This window comes from Oncorhynchus gorbuscha, linkage group LG12 (genome assembly GCF_021184085.1).
Source record: "Oncorhynchus gorbuscha isolate QuinsamMale2020 ecotype Even-year linkage group LG12, OgorEven_v1.0, whole genome shotgun sequence".
Taxonomy (NCBI): domain Eukaryota; kingdom Metazoa; phylum Chordata; class Actinopteri; order Salmoniformes; family Salmonidae; genus Oncorhynchus; species Oncorhynchus gorbuscha.
Window position 1 is genome coordinate 47,882,140 of NC_060184.1, and position 19,876 is coordinate 47,902,015.

At 46.1% G+C, this 19,876-nt stretch overlaps 1 protein-coding gene across 9 annotated transcripts in view; it reads left to right on the forward strand.

Annotated features, from left to right (window-relative positions):
* LOC123991086 (voltage-dependent L-type calcium channel subunit beta-2-like) overlaps window positions 1-19,876 on the forward strand; it is a 131,269-nt gene that overhangs the window by 89,664 nt on the left and 21,729 nt on the right. For 6 of the 9 annotated variants that reach the window (XM_046292275.1, XM_046292276.1, XM_046292280.1 and 3 more), the window contains 5 exons: window positions 3,643-3,762; window positions 13,934-14,056; window positions 14,323-14,459; window positions 17,350-17,426; window positions 17,957-18,096. In XM_046292275.1, the coding sequence (XP_046148231.1) occupies window positions 3,643-3,762; window positions 13,934-14,056; window positions 14,323-14,459; window positions 17,350-17,426; window positions 17,957-18,096 (597 nt within the window). Of the gene's footprint in view, window positions 1-3,642; window positions 3,763-13,933; window positions 14,057-14,104; window positions 14,158-14,322; window positions 14,460-17,349; window positions 17,427-17,956; window positions 18,097-18,356; window positions 18,377-19,876 lie in introns of those variants that run through there. The other 3 variants (XM_046292279.1, XM_046292278.1, XM_046292283.1) reach the window with 2 other exon arrangements.

Here is a 19,876-nt window from a genome sequence, read left to right on the forward strand (position 1 = left end):
GGACATAATGGAATGATGGTTTGAACAGTGTCAGTCACATGAGGATACCAGCATACATGAGGTTGTTGCGGTTGGTGTGGTTGTAAGTTATACTGTAGTGTTTGTGAGCGTGTGCGCTTAGGGTTGGGGAGTAACTTATTATCCAAAAAACGCTAACAGTAATCAGTTACATTTCCAGCAAATATTTTGTAATCAGATTACAGATACTTTTGAAAAAACTAGATTACTTCTTGGATTACTTTTACATTCAGAAAGGATGTTTGCGAATTGAATGCATTGACACCTTTCTGTTTTCTCAATGAAATTCAATTCAGCGCTGAAAATAAGCACAACGTTTGTTCAGCCTGAACGAGTCTGACCACAAGCCAGAGACCACTCTAATGACACACCACATGCGTTTGATGGATCCTTTTCTTGTCTTCTTCTAAGGGGAAAGTAATCCATAAGTAACTGAGAGTAATAATAGGTCACTTGTAACTGTAACGGATTACATTTGGAAAGTAACCTACACTACCATGTGCAGTTGGCTCGTGCGTGCGTGCGTGCTTACGTGCGTGACTATGTGTACATGTGTGTGCATAGCTCCTGTGATGGTGAAGTGTGGGTAATAAAACTATTTTTAGGTAGGCTTTAACGAATGAGGTAAGACACCGATATCCAAAGCATGAAGCAAAATGCATGAAACATAACCGTTGTTTCAGATAAAGAGTAGAGAGTTATTTATAGACGGTGTCTCAGGTACACAGTAGGAGAAGAAACATGGATAGTTAATGAGCAGTGTCTCATCTACAGATGTAGGATCTTAATGTGAGCCAGTTTGCTACAGCATTACAATGATCCTGTCGCAACAGGAAATGTCAATTATTAAGTGGATTATAATTCATGGATATTTTTTGTAAGGGTTACGGGATGCTTGGGTAGTTTTAAATCAGCTGGGTAGGGTTTGAGGTTATTTATTTTTATTTTGAACCCAGACAGAGGAGAACAGAGAGCAGTGTAATGGTGCAGTGAGGATCTTGTGTGGCTGGCAGTGCCATGCCTCTCTGTGCAGGTAAGAGAATGCATCAACCTTCCCTCTGTTCAAAAAGTCCCTCTGAGTCTGACAATAACAAAACAGGGCTATAAACATACTGGGCTGCCTGCCCGCATTGTAGCTTTGCAGAGTGTGTGTGTGTGTGTGTCTGAGCGTGTGTGTGTGCGTGTGTTCCAGCTTGTCTGTGCCTGCCTGTGTGTATAAACTGTGTGGTTTCGACTGTGAAGCATGGAGGAGGAGGTGTTATGGTGTGGGTGTGCTTTGCTGGTGACACTGTCAGTGATTTATTTAGAATTCAAGGCACACTTAATCAGCATGGCTACCAGAGCATTCTGCAGCAATACCCCTTCTCATCCGGTTTGCGCTTAGTGGGACTATCATTTGTTTTTCATCAGGACAATGACCCAACACACTTCCAGGCTCAAGGAGAGTGATGGAGTGCTGCATCAGATGACCTGGCCTCCACAATCACCTGACCTCATCCCAATTGAGATGGTTTGTGATGAGTTGGACGCAGAGTGAAGGAAAAGCAGCCAACAAGTGCTCAGCATATGTGGGAACTCCTTCAAGACTGTTGGAAAAGCATTCCTCATGAAGCTGGTTGAGAGAATGCCAAAAGTGTGCAAAGCTGTCATCAAGGCAAAGGGTGGCTACTTTGAAGAATCTCAAATGTAAAATATGTTTTGATTTGTTGAACACTTTTGTTGGTTACTACATGATTCCATACGTGTTATTTCATAGCTTTGATGTCTTCACTGTTATTCTACAATGTAGAAAATAGTAAGAGAGGAGAGAGAGAGAGAGAGAGAGAGAGAGAGAGAGAGAGAGAGGCGCTCACGTCATGGAAGACAAACCTACAGCTATAGTACCCTATAGTTACTGATGTGTCCTTAGGCAATGTGAGATAGTGGGTGTCCCGCTGCTTTATGAGAAGCAGGGGAATGTCCATTTGAAACATGCATCCAATTAGCTATTGTGATTTCTTTCTGCCTCTCCTCCCTCTGGGTTTGAATATTGTGTGATTTAGACGTTGTGCGCCTGTTCACTAAGTTCACTAACTAGGCTCTGATGCTCTCCGATGATGCACTGTACCTCTGGCGTTGAGTGTGGTCATTAAATTATTTGTGGTCTCATAGTGTTTTTTTTATACTTTTTCGATTTTTGACAGAACCCCTCTCCAAAAAATAGTGCTGCTGCTTGAGTTTCAGTGAGACACTGCTGAACAAGGCAGCAATGTCCATTGCAAACTAGTTTACCAGCAATTGTCTTCAAATTTGGACCTTTCAACTGTGATGCCTCACTGACAGCAGGGGCATGGTGTATAGATTCTGTGACAGTGAGTGTTGGTGTGACTGATGAGTGTGAGTCTGAAGAGTTCATCTCTTGTGTGATGTTGAGGTCTGAAGAGTAAGTCTGTTGTTTGATGTTGAGGGCTGAAGAGTAAGTCTGTTGTTTGATGTAGAGGGCTGAAGAGTAAGTCTGTTGTTTGATGTAGAGGGCTGAAGAGTAAGTCTGTTGTTTGATGTAGAGGGCTGAAGAGTAAGTCTGTTGTTTGATGTAGAGGGCTGAAGAGTAAGTCTGTTGTTTGATGTAGAGGGCTGAAGAGTAAGTCTGTTGTTTGATGTAGAGGGCTGAAGAGTAAGTCTGTTGTTTGATGTTAAAATCTGAAGAGTAAGTCTGTTGTTTGATGTAGAGGGCTGAAGAGTAAGTCTGTTGTTTGATGTAGAGGGCTGAAGGGTAAGTCTGTTATTTGATGTTGAGGGCTGAAGAGTAAGTCTGTTGTTTGATGTTGAGGGCTGAAGAGTAAGTATGTTGTTTGATGTTAAGATCTGAAGAGTAAGTCTGTTGTTTGATGTAGAGGGCTGAAGAGTAAGTCTGTTGTTTGATGTTAAGATCTGAAGAGTAAGTCTGTTGTTTGATGTTAAGATCTGAAGAGTAAGTCTGTTGTTTGATGTAGAGGGCTGAAGAGTAAGTCTGTTGTTTGATGTTAAGATCTGAAGAGTAAGTCTGTTGTTTGATGTAGAGGGCTGAAGAGTAAGTCTGTTGTTTGATGTTAAGATCTGAAGAGTAAGTCTGTTGTTTGATGTAGAGGGCTGAAGGGTAAGTCTGTTGTTTGATGTAGAGGGCTGAAGGGCAAGACTGTTATTTGATGTTGAGGGCTGAAGAGTAAGTCTGTTGTTTGATGTAGAGGGCTGAAGAGTAAGTCTGTTGTTTGATGTAGAGGGCTGAAGGGTAAGTTTGATGTTAAGATCTGAAGAGTAAGTCTGTTGTTTGATGTAGAGGGCTGAAGAGTAAGTCTGTTGTTTGATGTAGAGTACTGAAGGGTAAGTCTGTTGTTTGATGTAGAGGGCTGAAGAGTAAGTCTGTTGTTTGATGTAGAGAGCTGAAGAGTAAGTCTGTTGTTTGATGTAGAGGGCTGAAGAGTAAGTCTGTTGTTTGATGTTAAAATCTGAAGAGTAAGTCTGTTGTTTGATGTAGAAGGCTGAATAGTAAGTCTGTTGTTTGATGTTGAGGGCTGAAGAGTTAGTCTCTTGTTGTGTGTTATTGAGGTCGGATGCATTAATCTGTCATGTATCTTTCCTTAATGTGTGTTTCCCTCTACTCTGCAGGGTTCGGCGGACTCCTACACCAGCCGTCCATCAGACTCCGATGTTTCCCTGGAGGAGGATAAGGAGGCAGTGCGACGAGAGGCAGAGCGGCAGGCTCAGACACAGCTCGACAAGGCCAAGGTACTACAAACGCTCTCTCTCCCTCTCTCCCTCTCTCCCTCTCTCTCTCTCATCAGTACCCCCTCACATGCATTTAAGCCCCTCTGTCTGACTGCACAGCTCTAATCAGTTCTACAGGCTGTTCCCAAAACACACTCTGACAGCCTGCCCTCCTCCCCTCCATCACCTCAGAGCAACACCAAGGAGTCAGTGATACACTGGAGCCAGCAAAACGGAGAAAAATACAGAGGGAGAGTGACAGAGGGAGAGAGAGCAACAGATATAGAGTGAAAGAGAGAGTGACAGAGGGAGAGAGAGCAACATATATAGAGTGAGAGAGAGTGACAGAGGGAGAGGGAGCAACATATATAGAGTGAAAGAGAGAGTGACAGAGGGAGAGGGAGCAACATATATAGAGTGACAGAGAGAGTGACAGTGGGAGCAACATATATAGAGTGACAGAGGGAGAGAGAGCAACATATATAGAGTGAAAGAGGGAGAGACAGCAACATATATAGAGTGACAGAGGGAGAGAGCAACATATATAGAGTGACAGAGAGAGTGACAGAGGGAGCAACATATATAGAGTGACAGAGAGAGAGAGCAACATATATAGAGTGACAGAGAGAGTGACAGAGGGAGCAACATATATAGAGTGACAGAGGGAGAGAGAGCAACATATATAGAGTGACAGAGAGAGAGAGAGAGCAACATATATAGAGTGACAGAGAGAGTGACAGAGGGAGAGAGAAAATGATATTGTTAAAGAAAGAGGGCTCTGGTTAAAAGTAGTGCACTATAGGGAATGGGGCTCAGTTTCAGACATAACCCCAGATTCAAACCAAGGCGGACCTCTCGTTTCCTCTGTAAAAATACCCCCAACAATCAATCAATGTCACCCAATTACGTACAATGTGAATGTAAAATATTCAGTTGTCTGGACTTCTGAGAACTGTCCTCATTATCTATTGCATTATGCATAGGCAGTGGTGAAATGGCCATATGGCTCTGCTCGTTTATGAAGAAAAATAATGCTGGATTGATGAAGGTTAAAGGGACCTTACCTCGGCACATTTTACGGGCTCCTACTTCACAGCTAGCAAATGGTGCCCGCTCTGCGGGCAGTAAGGATTTACAATTGACTTCAGAACAATTTGAAACGTTTGCTCAAGGTGAAATGATACGAGAATCTTTATTTATGGTGCGAGATCCACCGTTGCGTGCTTATGCAATGACGGTGCCAGATTACAAGTTACAAGGCAGGCACAGCAACACACAGGACAGGTGTCTAATAACACAGAGAAGGCTCCAGGTTATTAGCCAATGAAATATGCATAAAATAGAGTCATGTTGACAAAGAGAGAGAGAGAAAGACAAGGAAGAGAGAGAGAGAGCGAGAGAGAGAGAAAGAGAGAGGTCTCTGTGGTGTTAATTGGCCGTCAACCACAGCGCAACCTACCAGGGTTCCCAGTTAAAGATCTGGCTCCTCTTCAACCTGCTATCTCGTTTTGTCTTTTCCATCAGTCCACTCTTTATTCCATTCTCTTCCTCCCTTCTTTATCTTTCCCTATGCCCTCACTCGCTCTTCTCCAACCCCTCATTCTCTCACCGGCCTTTCCTCCCTCTATCCTATTCTCTCCCTCTTCATCCCTGTCTCTCTCCCTCTCCCCTCACTCACTCTCACCAGCCTTCTTTCTCTCCCCCTCGCTTTCTACCACCCTCTCTCTGGCTGCGGTCAATACTGCATGCCTAATGAACGCCTTTCTGTGTTGCGGTGAGGAACAGGGGGATGGACAGGGATATGAGGAGAGGAGCGCAACAGGGGGATGGGAGGGAGGGGAGAGATGAGGAGAGGAACAGGGGGATGGACAGGAGAGGAACAGGGGGATGGACAGGAGAGGAACAGGGTGATGGAAAGGGGAGGAGCGTTGAGGAGAGGAGAGCAACAGAGGGATAGATATGAGAGGAGATGAGGAGAGGAACAGGGGGATGGACAGGAGAGGAACTGGGGGATGGACAGGAGAGGAGATGAGCAGATGGACAGGAGAGGAACAGGGGGATGGACAGGAGAGGAGCGATGAGGAGAGAAACAGGGGATGGACAGGAGAGGAGCGATGAGGAGAGGAACAGGGGGATGGACAGGAGAGGAGCGATGAGGAGAGGAGCGATGAGGATGGACAGGAGAAGAGGAGAGGAGAGCAACAGGGGGATGGATGGGAGGGGAGAGATGAGGAGAGGAACAGGGGATGGACAGGAGAGGAACAGGGGGATGGACAGGAGAGGTACCGTGGGATGGACAGGAGAGGAGATGAGGAGAGGAACAGGGGGATGACAGGAGAGGAACAGGGGGATGACAGGAGAGGAACAGGGCGATGGACAGGAGAGGACCAGGGGGATGAGAGGAGAGGAACAGGAGGATGACAGGAGAGGAACATGAGGATGACAGGAGAGGAAACGGGGGATGGACAGGAGAGGACCAGGGGGATGACAGGAGAGGAACAGGGGGATGGACAGGAGAGGAGATGAGGAACAGGGGGATGACAGGAGAGGAACAGGGCGATGGACAGGAGAGGAACAGGGGATGACAGGAGAGGACCAGGGGGATGACAGGAGAGGAACAGTGGGATGGACAGGAGAGGAACAGGGGGATGACAGGAGAGAAGAGGAACAGGGGGATGGACAGGAGAGGAACAGTAGGATGACAGGAGAGGAACAGGGGGATGACAGGAGAGGAGAGGAGAGGAGCAGGGAGATGAGAGGAGAGGAACAGGCAATGACAGGACATGAGAGGAACAGGGGGATGGACAGGAGAGGAACAGGGGGATGACAGGAGAGGAACAGGAGGATGACAGGAGAGGAACAGGTGGATGGACAGGAGAGGAAACGGGGGATGGACAGGAGAGGATCAGGCGGATGACAGGAGAGGAACAGGGGATGGACAGGAGAGGAGATGAGGAACAGGGGGATGACAGGAGAGGAACAGGGCGATGGACAGGAGAGGAACAGGGGGATGACAGGAGAGGAACAGTGGGATGGACAGGAGAGGAACAGGGGGATGACAGGAGAGAAGAGGAACAGGGGGATGGACAGGAGAGGAACAGTAGGATGACAGGAGAGGAACAGGGGGATGACAGGAGAGGAGAGGAGCAGGGAGATGACAGGAGAGGAGAGGAACAGGGGGATGACAGGAGAGGAACAGGAGGATGACAGGAGAGGAACTGGTGGATGGACAGGAGAGGAAACTGGGGATGGACAGGAGAGGACCAGGGGGATGACAGGAGAGGAACAGGGGGATGGACAGGAGAGGAGATGAGGAACAGGGGGATGACAGGAGAGGAACAGGGCGATGGACAGGAGAGGAACAGGGGGATGACAGGAGAGGAACAGGGGGATGACAGGAGAGGAACAGGGGGATGACAGGAGAGAAGAGGAACAGGGGGATGACAGGAGAGAAGAGGAACAGGGGGATGGACAGGAGAGGAACAGGGGGATGACAGGAGAGGAGAGGTACAGGGGGATGGACAGGAGAGGAACAGGGCGATGAACAGGAGAGGAACAGGGAGATGGACAGGAGAGGAACAGGGCGATGGACAGGAGAGGAACAGGGGGATGACAGGAGAGGAGAGGAACAGGGGGATGGACAGGAGAGGAACAGGGCGATGGACAGGAGAGGAACAGGGGGATGACAGGAGAGGAACAGGGGGATGACAGGAGAGGAACAGCGGGGTGGACAAGAGAGGAGATGAGGAACAGGGGGATGACAGGAGAGGAACAGTGGGATGACAGGAGAGGAACAGGGGGATGACAGGAGAGGAACAGGGGGATGACAGGAGAGGAGAGGAGCAGGGAGATGACAGGAGAGGAGAGGAGCAGGGAGATGACAGGAGAGGAGAGGAACAGGGGGATGGACAGGAGAGGAACAGGGGATGACAGGAGAGGAGAGGAACAGGGGGATGGACAGGAGAGGAACAGGGCGATGGACAGGAGAGGAACAGGGAGATGGACAGGAGAGGAACAGGGCGATGGACAGGAGAGGAACAGGGGGATGACAGGAGAGGAGAGGAACAGGGGGATGACAGGATAGGAGAGGAACAGGGGGATGACAGGAGAGGAACAGGGGGATGACAGGAGAGGAGAGGAGCAGGGAGATGACAGGAGAGGAGAGGAACAGGGGGATGGACAGGAGAGGAACAGTGGGATGACAGGAGAGGAGAGGAACAGGGGGATGGACAGGAGAGGAACAGGGCGATGGACAGGAGAGGAACAGGGAGATGGACAGGAGAGGAACAGGGCGATGGACAGGAGAGGAACAGGGGGATGACAGGAGAGGAGAGGAACAGGGGATGGACAGGAGAGGAACAGGGCGATGGACAGGAGAGGAACAGGGGATGACAGGAGAGAAACAGGGGGATGACAGGAGAGTAACAGGGGGATAGACAGGAGAGGAGAGGACCAGGGGGATGACAGGAGAGGAACTGGAGGATGACAGGAGAGGACCAGGGGGATGACAGGAGAAGAACAGGGGGAAGGACAGGAGGAAGGACAGGAGAGGAACAGTGGGGTGGACAAGAGAGGAGATGAGGAACAGGGGGATGACAGGAGAGGAACAGTGGGATGACAGGAGAGGAACAGGGGGATGACAGGAGAGGAGAGGAACAGGGGGATGGACAGGAGAGGAACAGGGGGATGGCAGGAGAGGAGAGGAGCAGGGAGATGACAGGAGAGGAGAGGAACAGGGGATGACAGGAGAGGAGAGGAAGAGAGGGATGGACAGGAGAGGAACACAGGGATGGACAGGAGAGGAACACAGGGATGGACAGGAGAGGAACAGGGGGATGACAGGAGAGGAACAGCGGGGTGATAGTGTACACAGTGTACACAGGTGCAATACGAGGTCAGGAGAGGAGATACACAGATGCACACAGGTCCCTGAAATAGCATTAAAAGAAAGATTCACACATTTTGAATGCTATATCGTTTTTGTGCATCTCTGAGCGATATTCTATCGATTTCCGGGGTCATTTCGCGTTTTCATGTGTATCTGAGCCATTGCTGCTCAAGCAGGCAGAAATACAGCTGGCAGAACAAGTTTTGCATCATATGATTGGGCTAGCATGGGCTACTGACGTCACAGACCAGGTCATTGATCCCTGAATAGCTAGAGAGAGAGAGAAGCGGTGGAGCAGGAGTAAGGTGGTCTCAGTTCTCCAGCCCACACAGGCACAATCGCCGGTAAGGTGCTGCCGGTGAGCAATGCTCTGCCACTTCTCATAAGGGTGCTATGTCTCGCAAGATCACTTAATGACGAATGCGTTTTCTAATGTAACAAACCGAATACAATAGCATGATAATGTCTGGGTACTGTTATACCATAAACACCATGTCATTTATTATGACAATTTAGCATGATTGTGATTTTTTTTGTGGCTGCTCTATAATTCTATTGGTTCGGCTGGTTAGTCACCCTCACTTACATCATTTAAGGTAGGCCTAATTTCTGATAAGGTAGGCCTAATGTATGATAAGGTAGGCCTAATGTATGATAAGGTAGGACTAATGTATGATAAGGTAGGCCTAATGTATCATAAGGTAGGCCTAATTTGGTGTTTTAGGATGAACAAAAGAGAACCTTTTCCTTTAGCCACTTACACCATGTGTCGGCACAGGCAATCATCCAATTTGGATGATGCATTGTCAGTATATACTAAACCAATTTCATACAATAGGCTTCGGTATCAACTTTCATTCAGAAATGATGGCTTAGTAATAATAATAAAAAATGGTGCTCCGGCAGGATACCTAAAAAATTGTTTTTGAAGCAATTGCCATGTGCGGTCAACTGAAAATTCGAGCACCGTTTTAATTGGGACAGCTTCAATGCCCTGCTTTGAATTGAATTGAATTACCTACACAACCTCATATGGGGTTTACTGGCCACAATCGATGGAATGAATATTAAAGATATGCGGATAAATTGAAGTACATTTGCCAATTTACGTAATTACTCCTTTCTCTATGAAAATAAATGAAATCATTGAAAATGCTACAGCAGCAGAATTTAGCCACAGAGGATCACTAGCTTATTATGACAAATTGCTGTGGTTTGTGTTTTGTCACATTATGAGAACATAGGCCTAGTCCACAGTCGGGAATCACGCAATTGGGCAACAACATATAAAACAGCTGATTGTTGAGGTGTGGCTGTCAATGAACAGCAGGCAGCAGCTCGAAGGTATTTCGCAATATTTCAAAAAGCAAAGGCGGGAAAAACCTGTTTGAATAAGTGAGTGCCACTGTAAAGTTGGTGGACGAAAATCTCTTCCTATTGTAGGCCTAAAAGCTGTGTGTCCACTGTTTCCATTGGCCTATGCTATTGGTTGCATTTAAGACATGGGTCTTTCATTTTATAAACGTCATCTTGTCATCTGGATCATTTGTGTGGTAGAAGTAAATATCCTCGTAATGTCTCCAGACATGTAAAATGATGTAGAATTGCAGGAAATGACTTTAGATAAGGCACTTACTTTCTGGGACCCACAACCCACCCCCCCCCCCCCCCTGAGCCCCGAATTTTACCAAACCCTGGTGACGGCCCGAGGGTCCCATAAGCTAGGCCGGCGGCTGAAGGTGACTGGGAAGAATTACACTCCCTCCTCCGAGTGAGGATTATTACCTAACAGTTGTTGCAAAATCTCTGGGTTTTAATACAGGCTTAAGTGCTTTCCAGGGCCATTTGTATGGCTTCTTCAACACAGGGAAGGACTGGGACCAGAAATGAGTCTGGGCATTACAGATGTAGGATCTTAATTGGATCGCCCTGTTGCAGGAGAACTATTTCAAATGTGTCGTGTATTTGAGGTTTAAAACGGCTTCTGAAGTTTGTAATTTCCACTTTGTAATTTCAGACTCTCCCCTTTCCCTTACGAAAAATGTATCCACCCTCACAAAAATGTCCATTAATTATAATCCACATAATAATTCACATTTCCTGTTGCTGCAGGATTATTTTCCTGCTGTAGCAAACTGGCTCAAATTATGATCCAACATCTGTACACACCACTCAGGCCCCGATAATTAGCAAACGAATGATCATTCTATGCAAAAAAAACACAATTTAGTCAGTTGCACTCTGCTAAAGATTGACCAGCCCTTCTGGAATTCTCCCAAACTGCACAATGGCCAGTCAGATTTAGCTTTATCATTCCTTTGGTGTTTGCATAGCATTTTTCAAGGTTTCACATTGGGTTTATGCTGTATGACTCTTTGATATGATTTTTTTTTTACTAGTGGTAGGCTAAGCCATCCATTTCCCACTCCAGCTCCCCTTCCCTCTCTCTTTCATCTGCAGGTAAACATTTAGCAAAAGGGCCAGTGGAGATGAATGTGGGTTGTAATCATTGTGCATTTGGCTTGGCTCTCCGTCGACCGCCAGTGGCCGAGGGGCTTGTCATGCTTTCACAGGCAGAGGAATTGTCATCCGGATAGAGCCATGTCCATGTTACCAACTGCCACTACCCGTTGCCACGGCCAGACTCAGCACAGATTACGATAATGTCCCATAACATTTTATGTCATTCTCGAAACAAGTTATAAAAAAGGATATTCTTTAAGGCCACGGTCAGGTTACGATTTGTTCCTCCGTCTCTTTTCTGTTGTCAGTGACCTATTTTGTAAAAAGGTCTTTATGTTCTAAATTCATTTGTCCAGAAAGTGTCATGCCTTATTACGGTGGTGGTAGATTTGCACGACATGTTGCTCCCTCCTGTCTCTTAGACAGTTGGGGAGGGGGTTTGACCTCGTTGCATTCTCTTGCATCGGATCGATCTCTCTGTCTTAAAGCAGTTGTGTCAGGCCCTAGGAGGGAAAACATTTTATTCCGTTTGTTTTATTCAGATGGACTGGCATTGCATCCCAAATCTCGACCCTATTCCCTATACGTTTGGCCCTATGAGCCCTGATCAAAAGAAGTGCACTAAAAACGGGAATAGGGTGTGATTTGGGACACACCCTGGATGAACGGCTGTCATGAATGATTTCATGTTGGGACACATTGATCCAGCCATTGTACCGATTATTTTTACCGATCATTCGCACAAGTACTGTTGGCTCATTGTTAGTCAGAAGGAAACACAAGACAAAAACGAAGCTTAGTTATGAAACTGTCCAATCGCTCCAAGGCTCCAACCCTAGTTGATCTTTTTGCTCATACAGTATGTGGGTTATGCCACTAAGTCATGTTGTGTTGCTTTCCTCCAGTTGATTGTCATCCAGGCTGTGTAGCCTATAGCAGGGTGGTAGAGGAAGGTGCCTTCTGTAGCTCAGTTGGTAGAGCATGGCGCTTGTAACGCCAGGGTAGTGGGTTCGATCCCCGGGACCACCCATACGTAGAATGTATGCACACATGACTGTATTCCTGCTAAATGGCATATATTATATTATATTATATTAATCTATACATCCCAAATGGCACTCTATTCCCTATCTAGTGCACTACATTTGACCAGACTCTCGTCAAAAGTAGCGCACTACATAGGGAATAGGGTGTCATTTGGAACGCAAATCCAGCACATCAGCATGGTCATTGATAAAGAAAGAAGTGAGTGTGCGTGAGTCACAACCTGCCTGCCAGGCAGCGTCTCTGACTGCAGTTATTTTTACACCTCACACAATGGGGGAGGAAATAGCCCCGCGAATAGCACAACTCTCTTCTCAGCTATAAAAAAACCATCACGTATAATTACATTCAGGGAACGAACGCTGCTGTCTCCCGATTCCGTGGAGTTCAGCTTTGTCTCCTGCTGAAGACTTATGTGAAGTGGGAATGTTGTGTACTAAAGCACTGCAGAGCAGCAAAATGATGTGTACAGTCCTCTCATTTCTAGTGTCTATCTCAGTATAACTTTTTTTGTCCAGCACTGGTATTCACAAGTTTAGGATCACCCGTCTTTTCTATAATTGATTCCTCAACTCCTTGCACATTGACTTCTGGTGTCGACTCCCATTTCTAAACGTTAAGATTGGATTCCGCCAGGAATCGACTCCTAAGATTCAGTCGTTTTTGGAACCGAGGAGACTGATTAGTTGTCGTACTTCTGAGAATGCAAACACTTGCAACTTTCATAGCAAGCTAGCGAGGGACGGAGAGCGAGGGGAGGAGCACAGTATAGGCCGGTCGGCCCACAGACAGGCAGTCTGAACCTGTGCACTATGCCTATCTGTATCTGAATGCTGTATCTTGTCATTTCTTTGCTTGCAATGTCTCGCAACTTCAATTAGTAGGCTAGGATATTGAGATGAGCGAGATGCAACACTTCTTTCTCACACAGTCACTTGTGGCCAAGTCATCGCTCAATATTCAATGTACCGTAGAGAGAGAGAGAGAGAGAGAGAGAGAGAGAGAGAGAGAGAGAGAGAGAGAGAGAGAGAGAGAGAGAGAGAGAGAGAGAGAGAGAGAGAGAGAGAGAGAGAGAGAGAGAGAGAGAGAGAGAGAGAGAGAGAGAGAGAGAGAGAGAGAGAGAGAGAGAGAGAGAGAGAGAGAGAGAGAGAGAGAGAGAGAGAGAGAGAGAGAGAGAGAGAGAGAGAGAGAGAGAGAGAGAGAGAGAGAGAGAGAGAGAGAGAGAGAGAGAGAGAGAGAGAGAGAGAGAGAGAGAGAGAGAGAGAGAGAGAGAGAGAGAGAGAGAGAGAGAGAGAGAGAGAGAGAGAGAGAGAGAGAGAGAGAGAGAGAGAGAGAGAGAGAGAGAGAGAGAGAGAGAGAGAGAGAGAGAGAGAGAGAGAGAGAGAGAGAGAGAGAGAGAGCAATGCTTGTATTTGTTGTTGGAGTCAAGACACATTCTGAAATAACTCAATCTGTAGTTGTTACATCCATTTAGTGACTTATAAATTAATGATATGTACCCCTTAATTATTGAAGAATATAATGTGCGCATGTGCACAGGTTCGCTTCAGCTTGGTAGCCAGGGCCCCAAACAGCAGAGAAGTGTAGCCTCGCACTTCAATGCTCTTAGTTGCTGAGGAACTCGACCCACTATTACCCACAAATTGACCCACTAACATCATTTTTCAGTTAGGGATTTTTCATCAAGTTAAGAATCCCAATTTACTTGAATCGTTTGAATGTTTAAAGATTCACACCCATAAGTATCATGTCTTGTAGAACAAAAACTTTTAACCCCTCCCTTTCTTCCTTTGGCAGACTAAACCAGTTGCATTTGCTGTCCGCACAAATGTCAACTACTGCGCCACCAATGATGATGGCGTCCCCGTGCCGGGCATGGCCATCTCCTTTGAGGCTAAAGACTTCCTCCACGTCAAAGAGGTCAGGGGTCACAGTAATATCACATGATGATGTGGTGGAGAAGGATGATGATGATGATTATGATGATGGCGATAACAATGATGACGATGAGGAGGAGGAGGGTGAGGTTAAATATGATTATGATAAAGATGGTGATGATGATGATGATGACAACTATGATGACGATAACCATGACGACAATACCAATGATTAGGATAACAATGATGTTGGTGATGATGAGCAAAAGGAGAAGGCTGATCTGTCTTACATCTGTCCCACTGTTGTAGAAATTTAATAATGACTGGTGGATAGGTCGTCTGGTGAAGGAAGGCTGTGAAATCGGTTTCATCCCCAGTCCTGTGAAGATCGAGAACACTCGGGTACAACACGAGCAGAGAGCCAAACAGGGCAAGTTCCACTCCAGGTAGCTACCAGCCCCCTCACTCATTAAAATCATCACGGAAACGAACATGCACCTCACCCAATCATGATGCTGCCATGGAGCCAACACTTGACAGGACTCGACATTAACGCCTGTCCGCTTGCTCGGGTCAAGTAAAAGTAATTGCCTGACAAGCAGGTTACCGATTCAATTGTCCGCATGAACAAGTGCAGAAGAATCATGCAAAAATCACAATATCAAACAATTAAGCTACTTCTATGAGAATTGTATCAGAGATTGGGAGGTAAATTACACACTTACCTCCCAACCTCTGCAGAGCGCGTTGGGGTATAATTATTGTAGGCCTGCTCTGACAGGCCCGAGTGGTATTTCAATCATGCAGTCGCCAGATGCCGTTTTTTGAGATAAAAGTGAGCCTAGCTGCATTTGCACATTTATTGATATTCATTGTTAGTTAGAGAGTTATTTGCACAGTTATAGCAAATTTTTGGTCAGCACTGAAGTCCTGGAAAAGTCATGGTGTGTGCATCACCTGTTTACCAGTGGGCCGTTGCCAAATGAGAAGGAGACATTGCGCAGCAGGTAAAATAACAGACTAACGATTTCGCTACTGGAACGTATTAATGTCATTGTCGTGTCCAATGTCTTAAAATACATTTCCACCGACACTCGTCTAGGCTATAACCGCAAATGGCCAACACGCAGTTGATAGACACTACATGGCCAAAAGTATATGGACGCCTCTTCAAATGAGTGGATTTGGCTATTTCAGCCACACCCGTTGCTGACAGGTGTATACAATCAGCACAAAGCCATGCAATCTCCATAGACAAACATTGGCAGTAGAATGGCCCGTACTGAAGAGCTCAGTGACTTTTAGCGTGGCACCGTCATAGGATGCCACCTTTCCAACAAGTCAGTTAGTCAAATTTATGCCCTGCTAGAGCTGCCCCGGTCAACTGTAAGTGCTGACATTGTGAAGTGGAAACATCTAGGAGCAACAATGGATCAGTCGCGAAGTGGTAGGCCACGCAAGTTCACAGAATGGGACCGCTGAGGCTGATGTGCGTAGTGCCTAAAAATTGTCTCTTCTTGGTTGCAACACTCACTTCCAAGCTCCAAACTGCCTCTGGAAGCAACGTCAGCACAATAACTGTTCGTCGGAAGCTTCATGAAATGGGTTTCCATGGCCGAGCATTCGCACACAAGCCTAAAATCGACATGCTCAATGCCAAGCGTCGGTTGGAGTGGTGTAAAACTTTCCGCCATTGGAAACACGTTCTCTGGAGTGATGAACCACGCTTCACCATCTGGCAGTCCAGTGGACGAATCTGGGTTTGGTGGATGTCAGGAGAACGCTACCTGTCGCAATGCATAGTGCCAACTGTAAAGTTTGGTGGATGATAAATAATGGTCTGGGCTGTTTTTCATGGTTCAGGCTAGGCCCCTTAGTTCCAGTGAAGGGAAATCTTAATGCTAAAGCATACAATTATATTTTAAATGATTCTGTGCTTCCTACTTTGTGGCAACAGTTTGGGGAGGGCCCTTTCCTGTTTCAGCATGACAATGCCCCGTGCACAAAGTGAGGTCCATACAGAAATGGTTCGTCGAGATCGATGTGGAAGAACTAGACTGGCCTGCACAGAGCCCTGACCTCAACCCCATCGGGATTAATTGGAACACCAGGCCTAATCCCCCAACATCAGTGCCCGACCTCACTAATGCTCCTGTGGCTGAACGGAAGCAAGCCCCCGCAGCAATGTTCCAACATCCGTGGAAAGCCTGCCCAGAAGAGTGGAGGCTGTTATAGCAGCAAAGGGGGACCAACTCCATATTAATTCCCATAATTTTGGAATGAGATGTTCGATGCGCAAGTGCCCACATACTTTGTAGGTGTGCAGTTGATGAAACCAATGCTGCATACATACCCCAGTTGTAAAACAGTCTCTCAAACGCTCAACATTGTCTAGGATTCGCTTCTATTCAATACCAGCCATGTAATTCTGACAAAGTCTTTTTTTTAAAGAACAGCCTGATTGACAAGTAGCCTAACTCCTGTGATGTCAATATCTCCCTGGACTGAACACTGAATATGTTATATGTTACAAATAGAAAAACATCTTAGTTCGCTACCTCACCGACCTTAGCCATCTGATCCTTGGGTGAGTGAGTGAAGGAATTATTTTCTAAAAGAGGTATCTATCAGAGGTATTTGGTTGATAATTGTTATGTTTCAGGGTGGCCAACCATCCTCCTGGAGAGTCCAGGAGAGCTACTTTAGGCTTTTGCTCCAGTCCTGCATGAACACACCACATAGTCAAAAATTGGCTGCTCAACATGACCTCGATAAGCTGACTCTGGTGTGTTTGTGCAGGATTGGTTCAACAGTCAGCACACCCAGCAGTTCTCCAGATAACACACCACATGTGTTTTATACAGTAGCCTTTCAGTGAAGTATTTTATTTTGCTCAAGGCCACAACGGCAGGAGATATAATTTTTTAAATTTTTAATTTTACCTTTATTTAACCAGGCAAGTCAGTTAAGAACATATTCTTATTTTCAAGGCCTGGGACAAACTGCCTGTTCAGGGGCAGATATAATACATGGGATCATACCAGAAACCAGCAGCCTTCCATTCCATACCAGTGACAATAACGAATGTATATTGTGACGTGGTTCCTTGCATCATAGAACACAATTTTCAGTCACTGTTTGGTCCATGGTATTAAAGACCATACAAATGACTTCAGCTTTCGGACAAGTCAAAAATCTGTCCTATTTGTCCCGAAAGACAAGTGGCTAAAAAAGTTCATGTCAAGCCCTGCTTGAGATATCGCACACTATCAACTAGCAACACGTCAAATATGCTGATATGAATGATATACTGATATGAATGATTTATCTTCGCAGTAAATCGGGAGCAAACTCCTCTACCAGTTTAGGTGAAGTGGTTCCTAACTCGCGGAAATCCACCCCCCCTTCCTCTGGTGAGTACAGGACATTGAAGCAGGGTTTTGGAGCAGGGTTTTGACAGTGGTCGACATGTTTTTCACTAACACAAACTCTTTACTCTAACACTTGAGTATTATCAAACCTCCATCAACCTCTAAGGGGCTTGAGTAGAATAGAAGACGATGGTAAGTTTTATTAGTAAGGTCATTATTTTGACATTACTGCTGACCTGTCATTAGTACACATCAGGAAATTTGACCAATCAGTAGTTAAATCAACAGGATGTAGGCCCATAGTAAAAATGTTAGAATGGTATTTTTGTTTTACTGTGGCCTTAAATGTTTGCTTAACTTATATGCTATTGGTTACTGTCAGTGCTCTTTTTCTGAAGAGTCAAACCATAGTATGACCATAGTTGGCTATGGCGCGTTTATGGTTTGTATAGTTTTTATATGTGCTGGAATAACCTGTGTATCTGTTCAGTGTTAGGTGTTCATTGTTACCTCTGTAGCCTTTCGGTGTATTGCCTCTGTGTGACGGTGGCCTTGTATGTCTGTGTGCATAGCCGTTGACATAGACGCCACAGGCTTAGACCCCGAGGACAATGAGCTTCCAGTCCACCTTCGCTCCCCTAAAGTCAGTCAGCCAAACACTGTCATGTCACCCACCCTAGCCAAAGACAAACGAATGCCCTTCTTTAAGAAGGTAAACATGGCAGTACGCTGGTATTCTTTCTCGACCTGTATCTCCTCTCTCCGTCCATCCGTCCGGCTACCCATGACAACTTCCTGACTGTGGCTGCTCAGCATCACTCTGTCCAAAATCGGTTGTCTGTCCGTTCTGTTTATCCTACGTGACTTACTGCCGCAGTCCGTGTCCCCCCTCCGCTGGTCGTTTGAGCCATTAGCATGCATGTTGCCTGATTCTTAACGCTATTTCTCTCTCCTCTTCCATCTGGGCTGTAGCTAAGCAGAAGCAGAAGTCGGTAAGTTAAGTTAGCATGCAACACACACCAAACCCCCAGCAGGGCATTGGGGGTCTGGGGGATGTGCCTCTGTGATTTCTCTGCGGTGCTTGTGGTCGTTCTTGACTCCCCTTTTACTCACTGTCGTCGCTGTGGTCTCTGTGTGTGCGTGTGTACGTGCGTGATGCAGATTTAGTGGGAACTCAGCGTATCCAGCTCTTAAACTAGAAGTGTATATCCACAGTAACAGCGATTGCTGTCCTCTTGTTGGTTTGGTTGTGTTTATCACACAGCAGCATGAATCAAGTGTGACCTCTTTTAGAACAAATACAACAACTCTTCTTGTGTTTGTCTTATTATGAAACGACTTACGTAAATCTATTCTTATGTAAAGCACTGCTACGTTTAATACACCATTCCATAGCAGTTAGGAACATCCCGTCAGGGCTTTCTTGGCACATGATGGGATGTGTGTGTAGGCATACCTTATACACATAACAAAACACAAGCGTTCTCAGTCCAAGTGTGCAATCCGTGTCTTGACATGGAGCAAATCTTGTCAAACCCCAACGTCATCTCCATCCTCTTTCTTTAAAACATTTTTTTTTCATTTTTTTCCACATTAATCAGCATACCAAATGGATACAGAGGAGCCTAATGTCATTTCTAAGACCATACAACAACTATGGCAACAATAGCCACCGTTTTCAATCATCTAGCAGCATGCATTTTCTTTTGTAACAATAACCCTGTAGTCGAGGCCAGGAAAATATGGCCTAAAATCTCTGTGACTACAGTGACCGGTGGTTCTCCAGACGTGGTCAGCTTTGGCCCGCATCTAGGAGCACTTTCCCCACTCGGATGTAACAAGAGTTCCCCAGGGACCGCCAGTGACGGCAGCAGAAGAAAAATGAAAGTGAGAGAGACAGATACTGGGAGAGAGAGAGAGAGAAAGAGATTGAGAGAGGAAAAGAGATGGAGACTAGAAAGACAGAATAGAGAGAGTGAGGGGAAGGGGGAAGGGGGAGAGAGAAAAAGAGATGGAGAGAGAAAAAGAGATGGAGAGAGAAAAAGGATGGAGAGAGGAAAATAGATGGAGAGAGGAAAAGGATGGAGAGAAGAAAAGAGATGGAGAGAGGAAAAGAGATGGAGAGAGGAAAAGAGATGGAGAGAGGGACTGAGATGGACAGAGTAAAGTAGGAAAGAGATCGAGAGAGGAAGAGGAAAAGAGATGGAGAGAGGAAAAGAGATGGAGAGAGGGAATGAGATGGCGAGAGGAAGAGGAAAAGAGATGGAGAGAGAGAAAGAGATGGAGAGAGGGAAAGAGATGGAGATGAGAGAGGAAAAGAGGAAAATAAATGGAGATGAAAATAGGAAAAGAGATGGAGAGGAAGAGGAAAAGAGATGGAGAGAGGGAATGAGATGGAGAGAGGAAGAGGAAAAGAGATGGAGAGAGAGAAAGAGATGGAGAGAGGGAAAGAGATGTGGATGAGAGAGGAAAAGAGGAAAATAAATGGAGAT